This window comes from Dromiciops gliroides, chromosome 3 (assembly GCF_019393635.1).
Source record: "Dromiciops gliroides isolate mDroGli1 chromosome 3, mDroGli1.pri, whole genome shotgun sequence".
NCBI lineage: Eukaryota > Metazoa > Chordata > Mammalia > Microbiotheria > Microbiotheriidae > Dromiciops > Dromiciops gliroides.
This window is the reverse complement of record NC_057863.1, coordinates 340,146,386-340,173,264: the sequence shown is the minus strand read 5'-3', so window position 1 is coordinate 340,173,264 and position 26,879 is coordinate 340,146,386. Positions and strand designations below refer to the sequence as shown.

Below are 26,879 nucleotides of genomic sequence, written 5' to 3'. Positions count from 1 at the left end.
TCCGCCAGCCCCGCCCCACTGTGGGCAAGGGACGCTGCGTCCGCGCGGTCGCCTCCACGGCCCCGTCACTCCCCTTCCTTCCCTCTCCCCGGGCCTCCTCTCCGGCTCCTCGCGACTGGGCGCAAGCGCGGTAACCGTCCGAGTTGCGCGGCCGTCCAGTGGCGCGCCTGCGATTCCGCCATGCCTGTTGAGGGCACGAGGCGAGGACGTCGGTCCTTAGCCAAGCTCCTCTTGGACCCGGATGTGACTGTTCAGGAGACAACGGACAGCGAGGAGCCCATCCCTAGTGGGTCGGTTGAGGATTGGGCGCTGGGCCATGAGATCATCAGCAGGCGCCGGGAAGGCCAGGTGTTCGGACAGGTAACCGCTTTGGCGGCTCGGGGCTCGCTGCTTTTAGGGGCTTCTGGCTTCGCCGGTTCTACGGGTAGCCGCTTTTATTATCGGGGAGCATTTCTTCTAAGTCCGGGGCTGCCCGCCGGGGTCCCTGAAGCCGCCCACGGGCCAGTCTTTTCTCTGGCCCTGGTTGAAGGCCGGGTCCCTGGAAGGGAAGCGATGTTTGACCAAATGATTTCGTGGGATTGTGCTTGGAGCTGGAAGAACTTAGAAATTGGTCGGTTTCCCTATGGGCGAATTGCTGTCTACTGGAGGCTCATTGCGTGGACTTTGAAGGAATGCGTCTTTTGTTCAGCTTTTTGCGTTTTTTGCTGTATAAAGAACGACATAGAGATATATACCAAGAAGTACAATTAGATGATTTATCTTGGACTGCAAGGGATGGGGGATGGGGTGGAATAGTCATATTATTACCCTTTCTTTAGGTCCCTTAGTTATTTTTTTTCTTTTTTTTCTTTTTTGTGAGGCACTTGCCCAGGGTCACACAGCTAGTAAGTGTTAAGTGTCTGAGGCTGGATTTGAACTCAGGTACTCCTCACTCCAGGGTGGGTGCTTTATCCACTGCGCCATCTAGCTGCCCCTATAAGGGGCCTGCCCTTAGTTATTAAAGAATGCTTACAGTACCCAAACTTTTAATAAGACAATTAAATACCTTATAACCCTTATAAACAAAGATTTCCAGAAACCTTCCTGGTGCATTTTGTATATATAATATAGTATTCTATATAGGTTACATAGATACTATATTTGCATACAATATTTGTATCTATTGTATATAGTATCTACATATGTACATATGCATATAATATAGTCTCTATAGTAATTAATAATATTCTAACGAGGGTAGGGAGGGGACCTGCAGCTTCTTTGCCCAAGTAGAGTTTGATATGCAGTCTTTGAATATTTTTCTATTTAGTTTTTCCTCTATGTCCTTTCTCCTACATTAAAGTGCTTTTTTTTTCCCCTTTTGGCGAGGCAATTGGGGGTTAAGTGACTTAACTAGGGTCACACAGCTAGTAAGTGTCAAGTGTCTGAGGCCGGATTTGAACTCAGGTTCTCCTGAATCCAGGGCCCGAGCTCTAGCCACTGTGCCACCTAGCTGCCCCCTCTTCCTATATGAAATAATCCTAGTTCTCCTTACCTGTCTTGATAAAGCCATTGTGATCATTTCAGGCCCCAGAGACTTGTTTCTTTTTCACCCTTTCTTTAGATAAGACTAAATAAGGAGCACTGCTAGCAAAAGATTGACCACTGTTTGATTGCCACATGGTGAATTTCCTCTTTTCTTCCTACATTATATACTCTAGTGATTGTGTACCCATACAAAGGAAACTATTCTAATCCTAATTAAATGCAGGATTTGACAGTCTTTAGTCTGATGTTTTTCAGTGGTAACCCTACAGAATTGCAAAGTGGTGAATATTGGTCTTTGGCTTCACCTTCCTCTTTTGGGACCAGAATTAGGACACTCAACACAGACTTATTACCTTCCTGAGAAATGCCCTGAATCCATAATAAAACTATTTCTTCTCCAACACCGGTCCAAATTCCCATTGCCTCTGTGTTGACTGTATTTCAGGTGTTAAGGGGTGGGCTATTTCTAATATTTTAAATCCTATCAGGAATTGTTTGGATTGTTTTTCAACATTGACTTGTTAATCTTGATATAGGAGAGAAGGACTGAGGGAAGTGTTTTCTCCCAAGGGGTTCTAAGAAAGGGAAGTGATGCCAGAGACAATTTTTTTTCCCACTTTACAAGAGAATTTCACCACCGGAAGTGTGAGCAGTGTGAAGAGTAAGGTTGCCTCATATTCAGCAAACCTCTCCCACCATGACACAAAACCAGAAATCATTGTGGTGGCACCTCATTTCTGAAATGTTGTCAAGATCTGATTTAATTCAGTAATGATATTCATTAAGCAAAAGTTTATTGAGTCCTTTTGTGTAAGCTTTTCCCTTCCAACTATTTCCACCCCCCCCCCCAATTCTGGTTAGTTTATTAACAATGGTGAAGGTTGGCATTTGAGTGTTTTACAAACTACTGAATAATTCCCTTGATTTTTCTCAAAACAAATTTCTAGGACCCAGAAGTAAATTGTTGATTCCGGCTAATCCTCTGACCAATAAATACTGATTGACCCAATAAATTTAGATCCAACCTTAATGAGTGTGGAGATTCATGCCTTTCTTGCACTGGCTATGAATTTGCTGCTAGCTAGACACACCCCATTGTAGGTCCCCACTTTATTTTTCTGACTAGCTTGAGTGGGCAGTTAACCTCACCTTTATGATTCACAGAATTAGCTGTGAAACCTGTTTTTCTTCTAGTACTGAAAGTTTAAGGCAGGCTGACACTAAATGTCCCTATCTTAGGGCACCAAATTACTATTGCTTGTTCCTGTCAGGAAGTATTTACAGGAAGTTCATTTGGTTTTGGTTAGGATATTTTGTAAAAACTAAAATATTAACTTGTTAACTTTCTAAAATTAATGGTTAAAAACTGCAGCTTCAAAACTTAAGTTGATCCTTTTCAGAGAAGACTTATTTTAGGCAAGATGGTATAGTAGAAAGTGTGCTGGATTTGGCATCAGATGACCTAGGGCCAAATCCCACTTACTAGAATAATAATAGTTCATATTTATATTGCTTTAATGTTTGCAAACTCTTCATATATGTTATCCAGTTTGTTTCTCACAACAACACTGTTGTGTTCATTTTATAAATGAAACTGAGGTTCAGAGATACTCAATGGCTTGCTAAGGGTCACAACAGCAGAATTTAAAACCAGGTATTCCTAACTCCTTAAGTACAGCTTTCCCCATAGACATGGAGCTGGAAAGGACCTTAGAAAAGAGTCTAGACCTACTCCCTCATTTTATTTGTTTGTTTGTTTGTTTGTTTTGCGGGGCAATGGGGGTTAAGTGACTTGCCCAGGGTCACACAGCTAGTAAGTGTCGAGTGTCTGAGGCTGGATTTGAACTCAGATACTCCTGAATCCAGGGCCGGTGCTTTATCCACTGCGCCACCTAGCTGCCCCCCTACTCCCTCATTTTATAAATGAGGAAATTTGTACAGAGACAAAGTGCCTTGCCCAGGATCACTCAGGGAACATGTGGAAAAGCCAGAATTTGAACCCAAGTGCTCTGATTCCAGATTCAGCACTCTGCTCTGTGCCTTTGTGACCTTAAACAAATCGATCATTTAACCTCTCTGGTCTTCTATTTCCTCACTTATAAAATAAATTGCTATAATTCTTTGTCAGCCGGTCAGCATTACTCAGGCCCACTATAAGGGAGATGCAAAAGAACCAGAATTCTATTTAGCAAACATTTGTTAAGTGCATTCTTTGTTCACCACTGATAAAAGATCTAGTACAGGGGCGGCTAGGTGGCGCAGTGGATAGAGCACCGGCCCTGGATTCAGGAAGACCTGAGTTCAAATTTGGCCTCAGACACTTAATACTTACTAGCTGTGTGACCCTGGGCAAGTCACTTAACCCCAATTGCCTCACACACAAAAAAAAGATCTAGTACCCTAGATGAATTTAAAATCTAATTAGCAATATAGGACCTGCACAGGTGACCTAGTCCAGAACTTCTTAAACTTTTTCCACTCATGACCCCTTTTCGCCCAAGAAATTTTTTGTGACCCTTATATTCAGTTATACAACCCCATATGGGGTCATGACCTATAGTTTAAGAAGCTAGGACCTAAGGGGCAGCTGGGTGGCGCAGTGGATAGAACACCGACCCTGGAGTCAGGAGGACCTGAGTTCAAATTCGGCCTCAAACACTTAACACTTGCTAGCTGTGTGACCCTGGGCAAGTCACTTCACCCCAATCACCTCACACACACACACACACACACACACAGAAGCTAGGACCTAGTCAGTGTATATGAGTGAGTGCAAGCAAACCACATAAGTATAAAAGAATTGTAAAGGCTAAATTATCAAAGTGGGCAGCCAGGTGGCATAGTAGATAGAACCCCTGCCCTGGAGTCAGGAAGATGCATCTTCCTGAGTTCAAATCTGGCTCAGACACTAGCTTTGTGACCCTGGGCAGGTCACTTAACCCTGTTTGCCTCAGTTCCTTCATCTGTAAAATGAGCTGGAAAAAGAAGTGGCAAACCACTCCAGTTATCTTTGCCAAAAAAAAAAAAAAAAACAAAGCCAAATGGAGTCATAAAGAGTTGGACACAACTGAAAGAACTGAACAACAACAAAAATTAACAAAGCAGAATAAAAGTGGATTCTGTTTTTAATAGTCTTCAAGATTTATAGCAATAACAACTCACTTTTATAAAGCACTTAAGGTTTGCAAGTATGTTCCCCACAACCCTTTGATATATTATCCCCTTTTACAGATAAAGAAACTGAGTCTCTGAGATGTTCAGTGACTTGCCTATGATCACGTAGCTAGTAAGTGTCTAAGAAAGAAGATGAACCAAGTTCTCTTGACTCTTTGTTTTTTTCCCCTCTAAATCATGTCATTTCCTGGGTTCTCCTTGGTTTTATTTGCTTCAATCCCTGGTTGGTCGGTGTCTCCTCCCAATAATAATATGTTCTTTTGCTGCTCTTTTCTTTTTTACTTTGTTAACTTTATAAAAATTACTGTATTTGATTATGTGGAGAAGCACTGGGGTTGCTATTTTAAAGTTGCTTTGATAATTTAACTTTCAGCATCCCTACTTCAATTAGTTGATAAGTCTTGTTATTTCTATTTCAACAATATATTTCACATTTGTACACCCCTTTTGGCTTCTTTTATAATGATTGTTATTCAGGCCTTCATATCTTCTCAACTAGACTTTTGTAATAACCTGCCTGATTTTCTTGCCTTTACTTAGTCCTCTTTCCAATTTACTCTTTTTTGTTTGTTTGTTTGTTTGTTTGTTTAGGGAGGCAGTTGGGGTTAAGTGACTTGCCCAGGGTCTCACAGCTAGTAAGTGTTAAGTGTCTGAGGCCGGATTTGAACTCAGGGCCAGTGTTCTATCCACTGTGCCACCTAACTGCTCCTCCAATTTACTCTTTATTCTACCAATGGAATAAATCTTCCCACTACATTGCTCTTATTAGGGCTTGTCCAGATCTAGCTTCCTATGATTCTAAAATTATCCTGTTCTTATTGTCTCCAGGTTCACAAATTTTAGTCCATCCTTTTTTTTTTTCACATACCAAAACCTGAGACTAGAAAAAAAATTTGGTCAGCTGCTAGATCCTTTTATTCAGTTTAGAAAACAATGTTAGGGATTTGGTTCTCTATGACCCTGTATTAAATTCATATGTGTTATCTAAAAGCAAGAATAACTTTAGCAGTATAATATTACCCTATTCCAAGCTACACTAAAGACAAGATCACTTGGGCCCTGGTCCTAATTGACTTGCTTACTTCTAAGGTCAAGTCTAGGCAACCAACATACCCTAAAAAGTTAAACTTTTGAGAACTCTGTAGATCATTAAACTATATCATTTAGACAGAAGTAACATATTGAAGTGGAAAGGAGACCTGTATTCTAATCCTGCCCTGTCACTTAATATCATTGCTTTTAGAGTTAGAAGGAATCTGAGAAAACTGAAGCATAGAGAGGTTTACACGAGTTGTCCAAAGGTAGACAGAGCCAGAAATGGAACTCTCTGGCTTCCAATCCAGGGCTTTTTAGCTATATAACTTTGAACAAGTCATTTAACATCTCTTTGTCTTTATTCCAGCTGCTTTATTTGTAAAATAAGGACCTGACCTATCTACCTCACAGTGTTTTGAAGATTAGATGAGGGGGCAGCTAGGTGGCGCAATGGATAAAGCACCGGCCCTGGATTCAGGACTCCCTGAGTTCAAATCCGGCCTCAGACACTTGACACTTAACTAGCTGTGTGACCCTGGGCAAGTCACTTAACCCTCATAGCCCTGCCCAAAAAAAAAAAAGATGAGAAAATCTATGCAAAACATTTTGAAAACCATAAGGCACAATACAAAAGTAAAGAATTATAAGTGGGTTTTTTTGTCCAACTTATTCATTTAATTATATTTGTTGCATTTTAAGTTTGGCTTTTTAAACATTCCCTCCCCCCCCCCCTCCTTTTTTTTTAACATTTGGATTAGACAGTACAATGTTATATTTGTCTACTACAATTAAGTTCTTAAAGAAAATGTAAGATTTCTTTTTTTTTTTCCTTCATAGACTTTTCTGAACTATTATGGCAGTAAAATGGACTGGTGGACATTCTTCTCCTATTCTGTGCTTGGGTGCAAATAAAGAAGGGCTGGTGGCTTCAGGAGCAGAGGGCGGTGACCTCACAACTTGGAGCCAAGAAGGGATTCCATTGGGACAGATACAATTCCAAGGGACTGATGATGTTACCTGTGTCAAATTCTCCCCTACCTGTCCTAACAAACTGTATGCATCACATGGTGAAGTTATCAGCATTCTGGATGTCAGATCATTCAAAGGTTCCATTGACAATTTCCACGTGAATGAAGAGGAAATCAATTGTCTTTCATTGAATGAAACAGAAAACCTGCTAGCTTCTGCAGATGACTCTGGAACTATCAAAATCTTAGACTTGGAAAACAAAAGGGTTAGCCGATCCCTGAGGAAGCATTCAAACATCTGTTCTTCTGTTGCTTTTCGGCCTCAAAGACCTCAGAGCTTATTATCATGTGGACTAGACATGCAGGTGATTTTTGTATATTAGTACATGGGTAATCCTAAACCAGTTGTTGCTTACCACTTCAAATTAGCAATTTGAGCCAAAGATCTTTCTATTCTACCCTACTTCAACTTTCCTTACTTATTTATGAACTATGGACTTTCTCTCCTTGTCACTATTCTGGTAAAGAATCATCCTTCAGATGTAGGGATTTCATTATTTGATTTTGAGTTTATGCCTGTGGGAAACAGGACTGAAAGCAGCATTATCACATACCCCGTGTAACCCAAGGAACCAGGAGCTAGAAGTGGGCTGAATCACTTATTTTTAGCCCCGTGTTTTACTATAGAATTGTGGAAAGTAATAATTCCACTATAATCTGTTGGTTTGTATACAGCTAGAGTACTATTTTTGGTCCTGGATACATTTTAAGAATTACATTGAAAAACTAAAGAACAACTAGAGAAGAATAACCAGGATATTGAGTTAAAAAATAATCTCATGGGGGGCAGCTAGGTGGCACAGTGGATAAAGCACCGGCCCTGGATTCAGAAGTACCTGAGTTCAAATCCAGCCTCAGACACTTGACACTTACTAGCTGTGTGACCCTGGGCAAGTCACTTAACCCCCATTGTCCTGCAAAAAAAAAAATAATAAAATAATCTCATGCAAAAAAAAGAAACTGGAGATGATGAACCTGGAGAAGAAGTGACTTAGGGAGATATGATTATCTTCAAATATTTGAAGGGCTGTCACTCAAAAGAGGGAATGTCCTTATTTCCTGTTACTCATAAGTAGGAACAACAGGTTACATTGAGGTAGATTTTAATTCAGTATAAGAAAGAACCTTGACAACTCTAGCTGTCTCATAGACAGTCCTGTGACACCCACCCCTGGAGATATTTAAATAAAGACTAGGTGACCCAGCTTATTGGGGATTCAATAGAAGAGGCTTTCAAAAAGCATGCGAGGTTGGACTAGATCAGAAGTGTCAAACTTAAGGTCCATGCCAGACTAGGCTAAAATATAATTGGGAAACATTTAACAACATAAATAAAAATGCATTATAACATAGATAATGTTAATTTGTGGTCTTCTAAATCAATATTCAGTGGGGCAGCTAGGTGGTGCAGTGGATAGAGCACCAGCCCTGGAGTCAGGAGGACCTGAATTCAAATCCAGCTTCAGACACTTAACACTTACTAGCTGTGTGACCCTGGGCAAGTCACTTAACCCCAATTGCCTCACCAAAAAAAAAAATCAATATTCAGCCTGCAGGAATCTCTTTCTATTTGAGTTTGACATCACTGGACTAGATGACCTGTAAGGTTCCTCACAGCTCTTAATTCTGTGAATAATAACAAAGTCCCTTCAATTCTTGATTCTAGTGATTTTTATACCCTCCTTTCTTATACCTGTGATACCTTGAAACCCCTTGAGTTTTATTCAAGATCTTTATGAACTTCATACATTGTTCATTGCTCTTGGTGAAAAAAATGCCTATATACTCATGCGCAGGGACTTCATATACCAAAGCTAGGTATTTATAGAAGCAGCTACTACTGTGAAGCTCAGACACTAGCCATTCTTTTCAGCCCCTCTCTACTAGGTCTCCCAACCATTCTGGACTATTCCTCTTCATTTTAGATAGCTGATAAATAACGACAATAATAATAACACCTAATATATAATACTTTAAGGTTTGCAAAATCCTGTACAATCATGTTATCACATTTGCATCATTGTAACCTTACACATTCTCTACCTCTGCTGTACTTGCAGTTTTCTCTGATTGCTCAGTGCTCTGCCACTAGACCTAGTATAGAGGTTCAGAGTTGAGAATAGTTGGAATATAGGCCATGCAGTTGAAGGTGGGTTCAGTAGCACTCTAAGGACTTATATGGTAGAACTGCCAAAAGATAGTCATCTGAGGTTTTCCTTCAAACCATGAGCTTGACCAACAGTGAGATATATTAATAATATAGTTCCCAAGCAAACTAAATTAACAAAATGTCTTATCTTCAGGAACGATTTTTAAAAGTTAGACAAAAACGATGAGTGGCAGGAAGTTCTTACCAGATGGATTCCTACATTTTTCTTTCCTGATAAAGTCTTTCTTTATCCAATGGCACCAATAGGATTTTTGCAATTTTATACATTTTTATCTCTTAGCAAAGAAATAATAAGGTATAGCTACACATTTTACCATCCCTTTTGATTTGCATTATCCAAGACTTACTAAGTACACTGAAAGGGACAAGAAGATTTTAGGACCAAAATGGGATTCATTAAAGTTCTTCAAAGCTTGGAATTGCCAATTATCTCTATAACTGAAATTTCAAGTGTTTTTCTTCTCTTACACTTGTACAAATTTTTATTATAAAAGTGAATATAGGGGCAGCTGTGTGGCGTAGTGGATGGAGTATTGGCCCTGGAGTCAGGAGGACCTGAGTTCAAATCCGACCTCAGACACTTGACACTTGCTGGCTGTGTGACCCTGGGCAAGTCACTTAACCCCAATTGCCTCACCCCTCCCCCCCAAAAAAAGTGAATATGTTTGGAGAAAGAGAAAAGGATAACCTCATAGAGCTGACAAGGTTGAGAGAGTATTTTCCCCTCAGTGGGGAGCTAGTATCAGAGAGGCTGATAAATTAGCTAGTGTTTCTACTCTAAAAGGGGACATTGTTAACTGAAATGAATCTTTGAATGATATAATATGTACAGGAAGCGGGTTAGGGCTTTATTAGGACTCATGGTGGCATATCTTGTATTCCTTGCCCATTCTAGACACTAGACAAACATCATGTCAGAAGAAGTGTTAGCAGCTTAGCAACCCACTAGTGAAAGGTGCTAACCTGCCAATCTCTGCCATACAAGGTCTTGTCCAGAAATCCATCTTTCTTAAGTATCCTGGTCTGCTCTTTTGTCATTTCCCCCTCCCTTTGTATCTACCTGCCCCAGCCCTAAACCCCCCTAAATTGTTTTCATCTTTACCAAAGATGCTCTTTTTTTGTGCTCTCTCCCTATTTCCACTCCCTCTCTTAAAAAAGACCCCACCAAAAAAAATCCCAAGTCCAAGTTTCAGATACTGACAGATATGACTGAGTGGTTTGCCCAGAAATTTGAATGTGCCAGCCTTTCAACATTTAGGGGGGTTGTTAAAGGGTGTGGCAGAGAAAGGAAGAGTGTTCAGGTAAGGCAGGAATGGTTTGAAAATCCAGAATAATTGGTAATGACGGTGGAGTTTCAGGCTAGCCATTGTTGAAGATATCTAAGACTCCTGAGAACCCATTTGGGTGATTTGAGGGAAGCATGAATTTGATCAAGCATTTGAAAATGCTTTGTGGGTATAGTGTCTGATAAGAGGAAGAAGTAGTCTAGCCCCTGGGGAGGCAAATATAAAAGATAATGCAGGAACCTGGGTAGTATCAAAAAAGATCTAGGTCGGGGCAGCTAGGTGGCACAGTGGATAAAGCACCAGCCTTAGATTCAGGAGGACCTGAGTTCAAATCCGGCCTCAGACACATGACACTTACTAGCTGTGTGACCCTGGGCAAGTCACTTAACCCTCATTGCCCTGCAAAAAAAAAAAAAAAAAGATCTAGGTCATATCAAATGCTTTTCAGCAGTTTAGCTTCAGAATTTCCTTTTTACTTCTCAATTACTTTGCCCTCATTTCGTTTTAGTGTTTAATATCTTATTTTAGATTCCTTAATATGTCTTTGATCTCACTGTGTGTTTGCTTCACGGTTGCCTGGTATTTATAAAATATAACAGTTTCCACCTAAGTGGGTTTTCAGACATAATGCCTTGCTAGCATAAGCACAAGTTTAGGAGAGATATTTGGTAGGTACTAGATATCGTAACTGTTGAGAATGAGTTTGTGAAAATGACTTTAATGTGGAAAGAGAAGACTTCTTGAATTGTAAAATCAGATTGCTAATAGCATGGATGGCATCAAACCTGTCTGTCCAGTGGTTCATTTTTGACTTAGAAAACAAAGTCTTGCATGTCTCCGTGTCCAGTGTAATTCACAGAAAATAATAAATTTTTAGAATTTAGAAAGTTTAGCGATACATTCTTCCTGTTTGAGGAAAGGGGAAAATCTTGATGTTTTCACTTTTAGACGGAGAAGAGGAAATAAATTATTCAAATGCAAAAGTCTTGCCAAAAGTTTCTTAGTAAGTTTATTTTTAAATGGGTTTAAATTGGCTTTATAGATTTTAATTAACACCTATAAAGTCAGCTTGGGAAGAAGCAAGGAGACACAGCCAGGGATATCATCAGGAAGAAGACATTGGTCTTCAGACTACAGCAGTGAGTGGCAATTGACATTAGTTTAGGACTCCCAAGTTTGCTTTTGAGAGACCCCTAGGTCAAGTCGAGAGCCCCAGATCAGGGAAAAGCATCCTCCTCAGGTGTGTCTGATTAGTTTTATTCTACTGAGGTTGCAGGCAAGGAACCAGGTAAGAAACTAGATATATCTAGCCCAGATGGTTCCAGGTATAGAAATCTACAGACCATTGGAAGGACAAAGGGAGAAGGTTAAGTGACTATGGAATAAACAACCTTATAAAAAAGACTAGGCTAGAAAAAACAAAGGTTTTCTTAGACTGCAAGAGTGTCCAAGACCATGATTATTTGGATAATTGTCCATTCCCAGCGTAGCTTAGTATCCATCTTAGTAAGGTACCCAATGCCAGGTTTTACCTGGAGATCAATCAAATCCAGTATTTATTAATACTTTTATGTACCAGGCACTGTGCTAAGGAATGAAAAGAAAAACAGTTCCTGCCCTAAAGGATTTTATATCCTAATGGGGTCGATAACATGTATATAAATGGGTTTATACAAGATACAGGGTATGGAAAGTAACCATAGCAGGGCATCAAGGCAGGATTAAAAAGACCTTTTGATGATGATGTTACAATATGATAGAGTCAGTTTGAAGAAATGCTGCCTGAGAATATTCTTTGGGAAGTTAAAATATTACCGGGATCAATAATTGGTCTCCCTCTTTGGAACATTATACAGAAATCGTCATGAGGGTTTGAATTAAATTCTTATTAAAAAGAGGAAAGCCCTCAGTGTGTTTTGTATGGATCCTTTGTGGAGGATTTACAAAAAAGATAAGGACAGTATAGTCTATACTGGTTCAGGAAGTACTCAGACTGATAAGCTCTCAGTGTTCTAATCAGAGGGCCATCACTGGTTTATGTAGTAGTGGTCAAGGTTTTTAGTGCTTAGAGCTAATGAATGAAGCATTTATTAAGTGCTTACTATGTGCACAACCCAGTGCTAAGACAGGGGACATGGTGCTGGTGATCTGACTTGCCTGGTACATACTGTCTCCTGTCTCTCCTTCTTCGTGCCTTCTTGTTTCAGCTTTGCAGGCTGCCCTCAGAATGGCAGTTAATTGGTAGTTGGTAGGGATGACTGGCCCATCTATCTCCACAGGAGTTGCTTCCAGAAATGAAGGATGTAAGGACTGGGCTGGAAGTAGGACTGGTTTTCTGGGGCTGCTGCCTCTCTGTGCTTTTGTGTTGCAGCGCTACCATTCCCAGAGTGCTCTTTCTCCTCTCTACCATCCCCCCTCCCCCATCTCTCTGTCTCATCTCAATGGGATCTGCAAGCATCTTCAAATTCTAGTCAGACATGGGTGGTGATTTAAGTAGACTAAATAACTCACTAAATTTGATTGGGTGAGCAAAATGTTTAAAACTTTGTTGTTTGTGGAGAATGACAAGCAGCAACCTAACATAATAAAGACAGTGTTGGGCTTAGAGCAGGAAGTCTGTGCTGACAGACCAGTCATTAACATCTTAGAACTAATTTCTTCACCCATAAAATGAGGATTATACTTCTACGTATCTCCTAAAGTTGTTAGAGGAAAGCCCCTTGCAAAGGACTATTAAAATGTGAATTGTTATTATACATGACTTTTGACTTTTATTTAAAGGTAATGCTGTGGAACCTACAGAAAGCTCGGCCACTCTGGATGACAAACTTACAGGAGGATGAAACAGAAGAGATGGGAGAACAGGCTTCTGGTCAACTCTTTAATCCTGCCCTAGCTCACTCTCTCTCCGTGGCATCTTGTGGGAATGTTTTTAGTTGTGGTGCTGAAGATGGTAAAGTCCGAATTTTTAGAGTGTTGGGGGTCAAATGTGAACAGGAATTAGGGTTTAAGGGCCACACACTAGGGGTGTCACAGGTGCACTTCCTTCCAGATTCCTATTTGCTGCTCACTGGAGGGAATGATGGGAAGGTAATGTTATGGGATGTGAGCAGCCAAGTTGGGAAAAAACAGAAGAGTCCTGTAAAATTCACCCATAGGAAAAAAACTAAAACTTCAACCCATCCCAAACAAAAAGAAAATGATAATGCTTTAGAACCAGATGAAGCGATATGTACTGAACTCTTACCAAAGCTAACTGTTGAACATGGGGAAAAAGTGAACTGGATCTCATATACCAAGATAAAGGGGTCTGGAAATATACTTGTTGCTGATCAGAGTAGTTCTATATCTGTGTATCCCCTAAGTGATTTCTAAATTCAATAAAGAAACCATTAAAAATCCATTTCTTCTGGGAGAAGAGTCTGTCATCATTGTTTCTTCAATATTTTGAAACATTTCACTCCACTGCTTCTGACCCCAACCAATACTTAAGTTCCCCACCCTGGGACCTTGCACTCCTGATTGATGAAGACTCTCCATATCTAGCCCAACCCTGAACCTACACATTCTGCTGCCATTTTCATTAGGTGACTCCCCGCTTCCCACCTTGCCCCCACCTTTTTGGGGGAACAATAATCAAATCAACACCACCTACCTAAAAGGAGATGTCAGTTGCCCTCTGGCTCCATTCCCCATCCCTGTGTATTCCCAAACCAAATCTACTTCCTCCCCACGACCACTCTCTTAATATGTCTTTTTTTCCCCCTGGGGCAATGAGGGTTAAATGACTTGCCCAGGGTCAAACAGCTAGTAAGTGTCAAGTGTCTGAGGCTGAATTTGAATTCAGGTCCTTTTGAATCTAGCTAGCTGCTACCTAGCTACCTAGCTGCCCCCGAGTATTGTCTTTTTTAAAACATGCTTTATTCTTAATACTTAGTGCCTGATACATGCATCCCTTAATGATTTTCATTTATTAAGAACCAAGCAGGGGCAGCTAGGTGGTGTACTGGATAAAGCATGGGTCCTGGATTCAGGAGGGCCTGAGTTCCAATCTGGCCTCAGACACTTAACACTTACTAGCTGTGTGACCCTGGGCAAGTCACTTAACCCCCATTGCCTCACTAAAAATAAATAAATAAATAAATAAATAATATCTGGGAACATGCATTCTACCATTAAAGATTACAGGAAACTTAAGGAAAAGGAGTATGTGCCCAGTTCATGGAAACAAGTTAATGAATATAACCAGGATTAGATCCCACAGCCCTTATTTTGCCCATCTGAAGTTAATCACAAAGTCATATGACTTAGGCAAAATAGAAACTGTTCACTAACAGCAAAAACAAACAAAAAACTAGAGATCTCAGTCCCCGATAAATGACTTGATTAGCTTTGTTGTTCAGTCATGCCTGACTTTATTTTTTTCCGTTACATGTAAAGATAGTTCTCAACCATTGTTTATACAAGCTTTACAATTTCAGATTTTTCTCCCTCCCTCCCCTCCCTCCCCCCCTCCCCTAGACAGCAGGTAATCTGATATAGGTTATATATATATATATACACACATAATAACATTAATCCTATTTCTGCATTAGTCATGTTATAAGAGGAAAAAAATCAGAGTAATGATGGAAAACCTCAAAATATAAAAAACAACAGCACCAAAAACAAAAGAAATAGTATGGTTCATTCAGCATCTATACTCCACAGTTCTTTTTTTTTTTTTTCCCTGGATTTGGAGATCCTCTTCTATCATGAGTTCCCTGGAACTCTTCCGTGCCATTGCATTGGTGAGAAGAATATAGTCCATCACAGTAGATCAACACTCAGTGTTGATGATACTGTGTACAATGTTCTTCTAGTTCTGCTCATCTCACTCATCATGAGCTCACGCAAGACCCTCCAGGTTTCTCTGAACTCCTCCTGCTCATCATTTCTTTTTTTTTTTTTTTTTAGTGAGGCAATTGGGGTGAAGTGACTTGCCCAGGGTCACACAGCCTAGTAAGTGTTAAGTGTCTGAGGCCGGATTTGAACTCAGGTACTCCTGACTCCAGGGCCGGTGCTCTATCACTGCGCCACCTAGCCGCCCCTCATCATTTCTTACAGCACAATAGTATTCCATTGTATTCATATACCACAGCTTGTCCAGCCATTCCCCAATTGATGGGCACCCCCTCAACTTCCAATTCTTTGCCACCACGTAAAGAGCAGCTATAAATATTTTTGTACATGTGGGTCCCTTTCCCCCTTCCATGATCTCTTTGGGACCTGGAAGCTGCCTGGCTCCTGGCGGTTGCCTCTATTCATAGAATTGCCTATAAGTCATGTCAATCAATGCTACCAGCCAATTAGCTTGGAGCTATGTGGGGGGACCGCCCCTCTTCCCAATCCTGCAGGAAGCTTCCACTTGAAGGGACTGAGAAACCGTCTCTTTGGTTTGGAAAGAAGCTGGTGGGAGCAGAAGAAGGAGGCAATTCACTAACTTTCCAAATTCACTCTCTTGGATAACTAGGTGAAGGCTGTTTTCTCTCTCTTTGCTAACCCCTAATATATGTTAATAAATGCTTAAAAGCCTAAACTGTTGTTGAATTTAGAAGTAAACCTTAGCTAATTCTCCCCACACACTGCGGGGGGTGGGGGGGAACAGGTAAGGACACACATTAGATTTTAAACATCACACTTTTAAAATTTTCACTGCATATAGGAGACCTTTCACTATTTTTTTTTGCAAGGCAATGAGGGTTAAGTGACTTGCCCAGGGTCACACAGCTAGTAAGTGTTAAGTGTCTGAGGTCGGATTTGAACTCAGGTCCTCCTGAATCCAGGGCCAGTGCTCTATCCACTGTGCCACCTAGTTGCCCGACCTTTCACTTCTGAGATTATCTCATCAAAAGAAATTTAACTCCTATCATCAGGGTAATTATACCATGCCAAGTTGAAGGAAATGAAAAATGTACAGCCAGAAAAGAGGTTGCCTCCTGTCACTGGATTCTTCATGTCTAAACTGATATGGATGGGACAGATAAATGCCTCTTGCTCGTTGGGCTATATGGAAGAAATTCCACATGGCCCTGCTTTAAACTGTCAAATATCAGCCTTAGAGCATGAAGATGATTGTAGGAAGGTTGTTAGCAGTATCTGACTTAAAACAAAGAAACTGACTCTACAGAGCCACAGCTCAAAAGAAAAAAGAAAAATCAGAGCAAAACCAGTTTCCAGAGGAGTTCATGAAAGGTTTGGTACTTTAGGGTTAGGTACTTAGAGTCTGATCACAAAGCAATGAAAAAGATCTAGAAAGGATTTAGTGCCCTCAAAGTGATAGGTCAACATTGAGACTGTATGCATTGTATGCTGCATGCAGGGTCAGAATCTGGGTATTACTGAATTCAGCAGCATCAAGCCAGATGTCTCATTCAGCTTGTGCTACCCCTCTCAGCTGAAGAGCACCATACAAGAAGCACATGGCAATATATAGAGGAATCCAGATCAACTTCCACATGGTGAACATTTTTGTATAAGGTTAAAATTAACCTCAAGGACATTGAAAGCAAAAAAAGCAGGGGAAAGTTTCCCTGGAAGGACAATGTGTTGCCCTTCCTTCCCCAGTAGTGGGAAGACCACCAGATCAGAGGTCGGAGGATCCGGGTTGACTTTGGGCAAATCATATCACCTCTCTGGGCCCCAATTTCCTTGTCCGATGCAGTAAGGCAGTGAAGGTATTTTGTGGTCCCCTGGTGTTTTTCCTTCTTTGTGTGTCCTGTTGGTGTGATATCCTTTCCAAGGAGGTATGAAGGAAACAAGCAATTATTAAGCATCTATTATATGCCAGGCACTGTACTGAGTACTTTACAAATATTATTTGATTCAGCAACCCTGGGAGGTAGGTGCTATTCAATGGGATGACCATTTTACATTTGAGGAAACTGAGGCAGAGGTTAAATGACTTGCTCAGGGTCACACAGCTAGTAAGTGTCAAGGCCAGATTTAAACTCAAGTCTTCTTGACTCCAGGCCCAATTCTATCCATTGTATGGTCTAGCTGGAGGGGGTTGGGGATGGGGGGGCGGGGCAGAGTTGCTTTATGCTTTTTGTTTCCCTGTGCCTGACTTATAGGTCTAGGTCACATTACCAACCTTCAAATGTCTGTTTATTACTTTGTAAATAAACAAGGCACATTTTATTTCCTCGGTTTAGAATATCATCTCCCATACTCTCTTTCTGTAAATCCTGTCAAGTCCCCGTGTGTCCTTGGGCAAATGATTTCACTTCTCTGAGGAATGTTAGAATGAGGAAGTTAGAAAAGATGGTCTCAATAAGTTCTCTTCCTTTTTAAAAATTATGCTTCTATAATTCTACTCTTCCTACAAATTCTAAATCAAGCTGCATTTCTGTCAAATATCAGTTGCCCCAGCCTTCTATGAGAAACTATCCTTTGTACTACCATAATACTTATTATATCTTCTACTAACTTTGAATGCTCCCACAATAATTATTGTATCTTCTACTTAGAATGTTACTTTGTTGTTGTTGTTGTTTGCAGGGCAATGAGGGTTAAGTGACTTGCCCAGGGTCACACAGCTAATAAATGTCAAGTGTCTGAGGCTGGATTTCAACTCAGGTACTCCTGAATCCAGTGCTGGTGCTTTATCCACTGAGCCACCTAGCTGCCCTTAGAATGTTACTTTGACAAAGGGGTTCATGGAGCTGTACACAGTGGCAGGAATGCAAGTCAGAGGATGCTAGCTACCTCCAGTCTGCCCCTTCAATGCTGCTAAGTGCCTCTTTGAAGCTTATTAAAGCTGAAAAATAATTTGCATCACACTACCTCTAGCTGCCTGGATAAGGAAGTAAAATGAATTTGTGCACCCCAACCTCAATATCAAAACAACTTCGTATACTTCCTGTTGAGAAGGGTGCAAGTAAGGTTAGGGGGAAAAATTGTTTTGACCTGAGAGATCTTTTTGTGTTTTGGCTGGGCATGACTATAAACCTGAGTAAGAAAAGGGCTAAAACTGGATTGATTAGTCATAATATATATGTGGAGGGGAAGCCACGCAAGTTGTTTTCTAGTATTGTGGAAGATATCCTGTGTTAAGGTCTAAGAAAAAGAAGAATTTCCTATTGATGGCAAGGAGCACACCTACTGAAAAATGACACTGTACTAGTTAACATTGGATTATATCAATGGCTCACATTTATGTACTGCTTTTAAATTTTCAGAGCCTTTTCTTGGCAATCATTCACTTGAGAGAATTGTGAGAATTGAGTGAACCACGCTGATTTCATCTTGTGACTCAATTCTGGATCTAGCTCAATCCCCTTTCTATTCCATTATGGGTCTAGTCCAATTTCTGTCCTGTGAGAAAACTTTATTCGATTGTGAGAATTGGGAGAAAATGTATTGCATTATTTGAATCTAGCCCTCTGTGGCTGGGAAGCTGGAGCACCTTTACCTGTTGCTCAACTAAGGACATAGGTTATGCTGATCAGAAACCTGGTCAGATGCAAAGACTGATGCAAGGAGTTTAATCACAATTATACATCTCATGCAACCCATATATCTCATTTGAAAATTGGCCCCATACTTGTCAATCAGTTACTGTTTCCTTGTTCCTTTGATTGAATACAGACAGTTGTGAGGGGAGTAGGATACTTCTTGTTTTTGATTTCAGGGAATTGTATCTGTTTGCTCTCCCACTCCCAATTTGGAAAGCTCCTAATCTTTCCACTAATTAGAAATCAGATGACCTAATCTTGTATCCTGGTTTATATATAGCCTGTTGTTTTCTTTTAATGCATAAAAATCTGTCTTCCCCTGTATTCAGGGTCCAGTGACAAACTGAGGAAACCTGGTCCCAATTTGTTATGCAATTGGCATGCATTGCTTAATAAAGTGATATGTTTGGAAGACTGAATCTTTGTTTCCTCAGTTATTTATTTTATTTTTAGGGAGGCAATTGGGGTTAAGTGACTTACCCAGGGTCACACAGCTAATAAGTGTCAAGTGTCTGAGGTCGGATTTGAACTCAGGTCCTCCTGAATTCAGGGCCGGTGCTCTATCCACTGCGCCACCTAGCTGCCGCTCCTCGGTTATTTTAAATGACACCTGTCACATACTCATTTAGGCACTCCACAGAAATCTGATAAGCACTTGAAGATCATCCTTCTCAGCAAAATCCTATTATATAAAAGAGATTAGATTAAGAACCCTTACTGAATAATTTTAATTCAATGTTATCCAACAAGATTTATTAAATGCCTATGTACCAGGAAGTGTGTTTGGTTCCTGGGATACAAAGATGTGAACTAGAATAATCCCTCTCCTAAAGGACCTCATACTTACTAGAAGAATACAACCTGAAAATAGATAAGTAAATACAAAACAGTTTAGAAGAGGGGTCACTGACAAATGGGGAATTTAGAAAAAGCCTTGACACTAATGCACTATTGGTGGAGTTGTGAACTGATCCAACCATTCTGGAGAGCAATTGGTAACTATGCCCAAAGGGCAATCAAACTGTGCATACTCTTTAACCCAGCAATACCACTACTAGGTCTGTATCCCAAAGAAATCATAAAAAAGGGAAAAGGTCCTATATGTACAAAAATATTTATAGCAGCCCTTTTTGTGGTAGCAAAGAATTAGAAAATGAGGGGATGCTCATCAATTGCGGAATGGCAAACAAGCTGTGATATATGAATGTTATATAATACTATTGTACAATAAGAAATGGTGAGTAGGCAGATTTCAGAAAAACCTAGACAGACTTGTATGAACTGATGCAAAGTGAAGTTAGCAGAACCAAGAAAACATTGTACATGGTATCAGCAACATTCTGTGATGATCAACTATGAATGACTTAGCTCTTCTCAGTAATACAATGATCCAATACAAAGGACTCATGATGGAAAATGCTATCCATATCCAGGTAAAGAACTAATGGACTCTGAATGCATACTATTTTCACTTTCTTTGTTTTTTGTAGGGGTTTTTTTTTTTCCCTTTTGGTCTGCTTCTTCTTTCACAACTGTAACTAATATGGAAATATATTTTACATAATTGCACCTATGTAATCTATATCAAAGTGTCTACCATTTTAGGAATAGGGGATGGAAAGGAAGAAGGGAAAAAATTTTTGAACTCAAAAGTTTTATAAAAACGAATGCTGGGGGGGGCAGCTAGATGGCGCAGTGGATAGAGCACCGGCCCTGGAGTCAGGAGTACCTGAGTTCAAATCTGGCCTCAGACACTTAACACTTACTAGCTGTGTGACCCTGGGCAAGTCACTTAACCCCAATTGCCTCACTAAAAAAAAAAAAAAAAAAAAACGAATGCTAGGGGCAGCTAGGTGGCACAGTGAATAAAGCACCAGCCCTGAATTCAGGAATACATGAGTCAAATCCTGGTCTCAGACACTTGACACTTACTAGTTGTGTGACCCTGGGCAAGTCACTTAACCCCTCATTGCCTTGCAATAAATAAATAAAATGAATGCTAAAATTGTCTTTACATATAATTGGGAAAAATGGAATACTATTTTTTTAAAAAAGCTTTGTTTGGCTTAAAAAGCTGAATCATGAAAGGTATGAGTGATTTCAAGATGCAGAGGTATAGAAAGAGAGCATTTCAGGGAGAGAGAAAAACCTATCAAAGAGAGGTACAAGGGGGCAGGTAGGTGGCGCAGTGGATGAGGCACCGGCCCTGGATTCAGGAAGACATAAGATCGGGTCCAGCCTTAGACACTTTATACTTACTAGGCAAAAAAAGAAAGAAAGAAAGAAAGAAAGAAAGAAAGAAAGAAAGAAAGAAAGAAAGAAAGAAAGAAAGAAAGAAAGAAAGAAAGAAAGAAAGAAAGAAAGAAAAGAGAGGTACAAGGTGGAATAGCATGGATAGAGGACAGCAAATAAGTGGAAATATAGGTTGTAGACACATTTTTTTTTTTTGCAGGGCAATGAGGGTTAAGTGACTTGCCCAGGGTCACATAGCTAGTTAAGTGTCAAGTGTCTGAGGCTGGATTTGAACTCAGGTCCTCCTAAATCCAAGGCCGGTGCTTTATCCACTATACTACCTAGCTGCTCCTGTAGACACATTTTGATGAGCATTAAGTAATGAAAAATTTGTATTTTATCCTGAAAGCAGTAGGGAACCACTAACGTTTCATGAGCTGGGAATGACATGGCCAGACTTATACTTTAGGAATGTCAGTTTGGCAACCATCAGGAAGATTGGAGAAGGGAAAGACTGGAGGCAGTGAGAAAGCTATTGCAGTAATCTAAGTGAGAGGGGTGAGGACCAGAAGTAGGGTAGAGGCCATCTGGGTGGAGAGAAAGGGATAGATAAATCACGATATGCAGCTGGACTTGCTACCAATTAGATTAGTCCATCAACATGTGCATGTTGGTCAGTTCGATTCAATTTAACAAACATGTCAGTAAGTCAATATAACATTTATTAAACACCACTATGGGAATACAGATACTTGGTGTGTGTTTGGGGGGAAAATGGGACACCGCTGTCCCCCTCCAAATTTGGAAAGCCCTAAAAGCATGTTTTACTTACCTTTGCTTTTTCCATAACCAGAATTTTTTGTTTGTTTGCTTTTGCAGGGCAATGAGGGTCAAGTGACTTACCCAGGGTCACATAGCTAGTTAAGTGTCAAGTGTCTGAGGCTGGATTTGAGCTTAATCTTTCCTCTAATAAGAAATCAGATGACCTAATCTTGTATCATGGTTTACATGCTGTTAATTGTTTTCTTTTAATGCATAAAAATCTTTCTCCCCCTATATTTGAAGTCTAGTAAAAAACTGAAGAGGCCCAGTCCCTATTTGTTATGCTATGTGCTACATTCTAGGGTCTTAGGTGTCTACTCTGTACCAGGTGTTATGTTAGGTGCTGAGGCTATGAAGCTGGAAAACAACACATTCCCTACCCTCAGAAAGCTGACAATCTACTCTGGGGAATATGACATGTACATAAATAAATGGAGTAGAAGAATATGATAGTAGAAGAGAAATACAAAGTTCTATGAGAGGCTCAGAGAAGCTTCATGAAAAAGTTGGCACCTGAATTGGCACTTAAAAGAAGAGAATAACAACAATAAGATCTGATATAAGGTTTTCAAAGCACTCTATATACATTAGTTTTATGTTAAGCCTTTCAGTAGGTAGGGGTATGGATAGAATGTGTTCTAGCCATGAGGGATGATCTAGACAAATGATAGAGACAGAGTGGTACAGGATGAGATCAACAAAAAGCCAGAAGTCTAATCTGATTAGAACATACAGTACATAAAAAGGGGAATATAAGACAAGAGCTGCAGATGGAGAATGGGCTGTGCCCAGAAATGAGTAGGAGGAAATCGTGTTGAATTATATTGGCTAAATCTCCTAATGTTTTCAATGATCCCCAAATGCTTCTGTGGAAAAAGCCTATTTCTTCCACAACGACCAAGAATCTTCCAATAATATTATATGGCTGAGAATTAGGGAATGTCAGAATCTTAGAAGAATTAAAATTACAAATAACTCAAAGAACAGTGGCAGAAGTGATGGTGTGGAGAACCAAGGGGAATCATGCTAACAGTAATAACTTGCTTCCTAGAACTGGTGTAAAAGACATCAAGGGTCAGCATAGTAAAAAGTAGCCTTTAAATAAAACTTTAAGGATTGAAAAGCACTTGCCATATATTATATCAATTTGTCCTCAAGATAATCCTGGGGGAAAAAAAGATAATCCTGGGAGATAGGTAATCCCGACTTCACAGTAAGGCAAAAAGCAGTTTTAAGTGACTTGGCCTGGGCCACACAGCTCTTATATGATAGTAAGCAGGGAGGGGAAGGGGAACAACAGACTGAGCACTGACTGGGCCTGGAGTCAAGATCTAAATTCAAATCCTGCCTCTGACACTTACTATGTATGTCACTCTGTTTTGGTTTTTGTTTTTGCAGGGCAATGAGGGTTAAGTAACTTGCCCAGGGTCACACAGCTAGTTAAGTGTCAAGTGTCTGAGGCTGGATTTGAACTCAGGTCCTCCTGAATCCAAGGCCAGTGCTTTATCCACTGCGCCCCTATATGTGTCACTCTGAACAAGTCACTTAACCTCTTTCTGCCTTAGTTTCTGCATCTGTAAAATGTTACTTCCAATCTCACAGTATTGTTGTGAGGATCAAATTAGTGAAAATGCTTTGCAGATCTTAAAATGCTATAGAAATGCTAGTAATGATGACAATGATGATGATAATAACCAGAAAAGAAATGGGCCAGTAATATAGCAAGAATGAAATAATAAATGGCCTAAAAGAAGAAAAAGGCCTTGATTGTTTGGGGTTTATCTTTTAAAGAGGTTTTTCCTGGGGCAGCTAGATGGCGCAGTGGATAGAACACCGGCCCTGGATTCAGGAGTACCTGAGTTCAAATCCGACCTCAGACACTTAACACTTACTAGCTGTGTGACTGTGGGCAAGTCACTTAACCCCAATTGCCTCACCAAAAAAAAAAAGAGAGATTTTTCCTTTTATGAGCAAAGATGATAAAGATTTGCAAGGACCAGAAGTCTTAGAGGGAGTACCCATATTGATTAAATCAAGGATCCATCAAAGTCTATGTGTATCCTGTGTTTTCAACTATATTGTGAGCCCTATGAGTATAAGCACCAACTCACATTTGTCACTTACCTGCAGTATACTTCCCAGGACACAATAGGCACAAATAAATACTTGATGATGATAGCCATACCTTTAAGCACATCATATGCCTTACAAAGGGCCTGGAATTACTCTTAAAAACTAATGTTTTTTCAATGCGTCCAGAATTAGAAGGGAAACAGAAAGCTAGGAAACAATTTAATGGCCAGTGTTTCTGATAAAGTCCTCATTTCTAAAATATATAGGGAATTAAATCAATTTATAAGAATCCAAGTCATTCCCAATTGAGAAATGGTCAAAGGATATGAACAGGCAGTTTTCTGATGAAGAAATCAAAGCTATCGCCATATGAAAAAATGCTCTAAATCACTATTGATTAGAGAGATGCAAATAAAAATAACTCTGAGGTACCACCTAACACCTATCAGATTGGCTAATATGACAAAAAAAGGAAAATAATAAATGTTGGAGAAGCGTGGAAAAATTGAAACACAAATGCATTGTTGGTGGAGCTGTGAACTGATCCAACCATTCTGGGAAAGCAGTTTGGAACTATGCCCACAGGGCTATAAAATGTACATATCCTTTGACCCAGCAATACCACTATTCAGTGATCATAAAAAAGGGAAAAGACCCACGTGTACAAAAATATTTATAGCAGCTCTCTTTGTGGTGGCAACGAATTGGAAATTGAGGGGCTGCCCAACAATTAGGGAATGGCTAAACAAGTTGTGGAACATGAATGTAATGGAATATTATTGTGCTATAAGAAACAATAAGCAGGCAGATTTCAGAAAAACCTGGACTTACATGAATTGATGCTGAGTGAGATAAGGAGAACCAAGAGAACATTGTACACAGTATCAGCAACATTGTGTGATGATCAACTGTAATAGACTTAACTCTTCTCAGCAATACAATGATCTAAGATAATTCCAAAGGACTCATGATGGAAACTGCTCTCCACATCCTACAGTAAAAAAACTGTGGAATCTAGATGCAGATTGAACCATATTGTTTCTACTTTTGGGGGTTTTTGTTCTTTTTTGAGGTTTTCCCCTTTTGTTCTGGTTCTTCTTTCACAGCATGGCTGGTGCAGAGATGTGTTTGATATTATTGTGCATGTATGGCCTATATTGCATTGCTTTCTGTCTGGAGCAGGGAGGGAGGAAGGCAGAGATGTTTAGAACAGGAAATCTTATGAAGATGAATGTTGAAGGCTATCTCTATATGTGGCTGGAAGTTAATGAAATACTTTTGTGATTAAAAAGAAGGGGAAAAACTAATTCTCTCATAAAGTAGTAATTATCAAAACAATCTAGTACTGGCTAAGTAATAGAGAGGTGGATCATTGGAATAGAATAGGTACAAATTACGCTATAGTAAATGACTACAGTAATCTAGTGTATGATAAACTCAAAGATCCAAGCTTTTGGAACAAAAACTTATTATCTGACAAAAACTTCTGGGAAAACTAGAAAACAGAAACTAGGTATAGACCAACATCTCACACTATATACTAAAATAAGGTCAAAATGGGTACATGATTTACACATAAAAGATGATACCATAAGCAAATTAAGAGAGCATGGCATAGTTTCTCTGTCAGATTTATGGACAGGGGAAGAATTTAGAGCCAAGGAAGATATAGAGAGCATTATAAAGTGTAAAATATATAATTATGATTATATAAAATTAAAAAGCTTTTGCACAAAAAATCCAATACAGCCAAAATTATAAGGAAAGCAGAAAACAGGGAAAGAATTTTTGAAACAAAGTATCTCTGATAAAGGCCTCATTTCTCAAATGCATAGAGAACTGAGTCAAATTTATAAAAATATAAGTCATTCCCCAATTAATAAATGGTTAAAGGATATGAACAGGCAGTTTTCAGACAGAAATCAAAGCTATCTATAGTCATGAAAAAATGCTCTAAATCACTATTAACCAGAAAAATGCAAATTAAAACTGCTCTGAGGTATCACCTCACACCTATCAGAGTGGCAAATATAACAAGAAAGGAAAATATTGGATGTTGGAAGGAATGTGGGAAAACTGGGACACTAATCCACTGTTGATGGAGTTGTGAACTAATCCAACCATTCTGGAGAGCAATTTGGAACTATGCCCAAAGGGTTACCAAACTCTGCATACCCTTTGTTCCAGCAATACCACTGCTAGGTTTATATCCCAAAGACAACCCCAAAATATTTATGGCTGCTCTTTTTGTAATGGCAAGAATTGGAAATCGAGGGAGTGCCCATCAATTGGAGAATGGATAAACAAGCTATGGTATATAATGGTGATAGAATATTATTGTGTTATAAGAAATGACAAACAGAATGATTTCATAAAGGCCTGGAAATACTTATGTGAACTAATGTATAGTGAAATGAGCAGAACCAGGAGAACATTGTGCACAGTGACAGCAATATTGTTTGACTGTGAATGACTTAACTATTCTCAACAATACAATACTCCAAGATAATTCCAAAGGACTAATGATGAAGTATACAATCTATCTCCAAAGAAAGAATTGATATTGATTGAACACAGACTGAAGCATGCTATTTTTCCCTTTTTTTCTATTTTAAAATCATTTTCTTATGCAAATGGATAAAATTTTAATGTTTTACATAATTGCACATGTATAACCTATATCTGATAGCTCACTGCCTCAACGACGGGAAAGGGGAGGGAGAGAAGGAGGGAGAGAATTTATAACTGAAAAACTTTAAAAAGAAATGTTTATTATCAAAGAAAAAAATAAAAATAAAAACTAATACTTTGTAATATACAACTCATGAAGGTGTTAAAATTTCAGAGTAATTCATATTTGTCCCAGGATCACCTCTCCTTTTATTTGGAGCACTACATAATTTTGCAAACATGTATGTATTTGCAGACACACACAGTTCCCTGTGTGAATAAAATATTAGTTTATTAAGGCTGATTACACTAATCAAGGCAAATATTGTGGTGTGTTCCTAGGCATCTGTGTTTGCATATGCTGTTC

General features: G+C 39.6%; 1 protein-coding gene across 1 annotated transcript; it reads left to right on the top strand.

The window, feature by feature from the left end:
• The first annotated feature begins 19 nt into the window (after positions 1 to 19).
• Positions 20 to 13,628, top strand: WDR53 (WD repeat domain 53). The gene is made up of 3 exons (XM_043990455.1): positions 20 to 360; positions 6,574 to 7,069; positions 13,002 to 13,628. Exons 2-3 carry the CDS (start codon positions 6,590 to 6,592, stop codon positions 13,593 to 13,595), a joined length of 1,074 nt encoding a protein of 357 aa, XP_043846390.1. The 5' UTR covers positions 20 to 360; positions 6,574 to 6,589; the 3' UTR covers positions 13,596 to 13,628.
• The last annotated feature ends 13,251 nt before the right edge of the window (positions 13,629 to 26,879 follow it).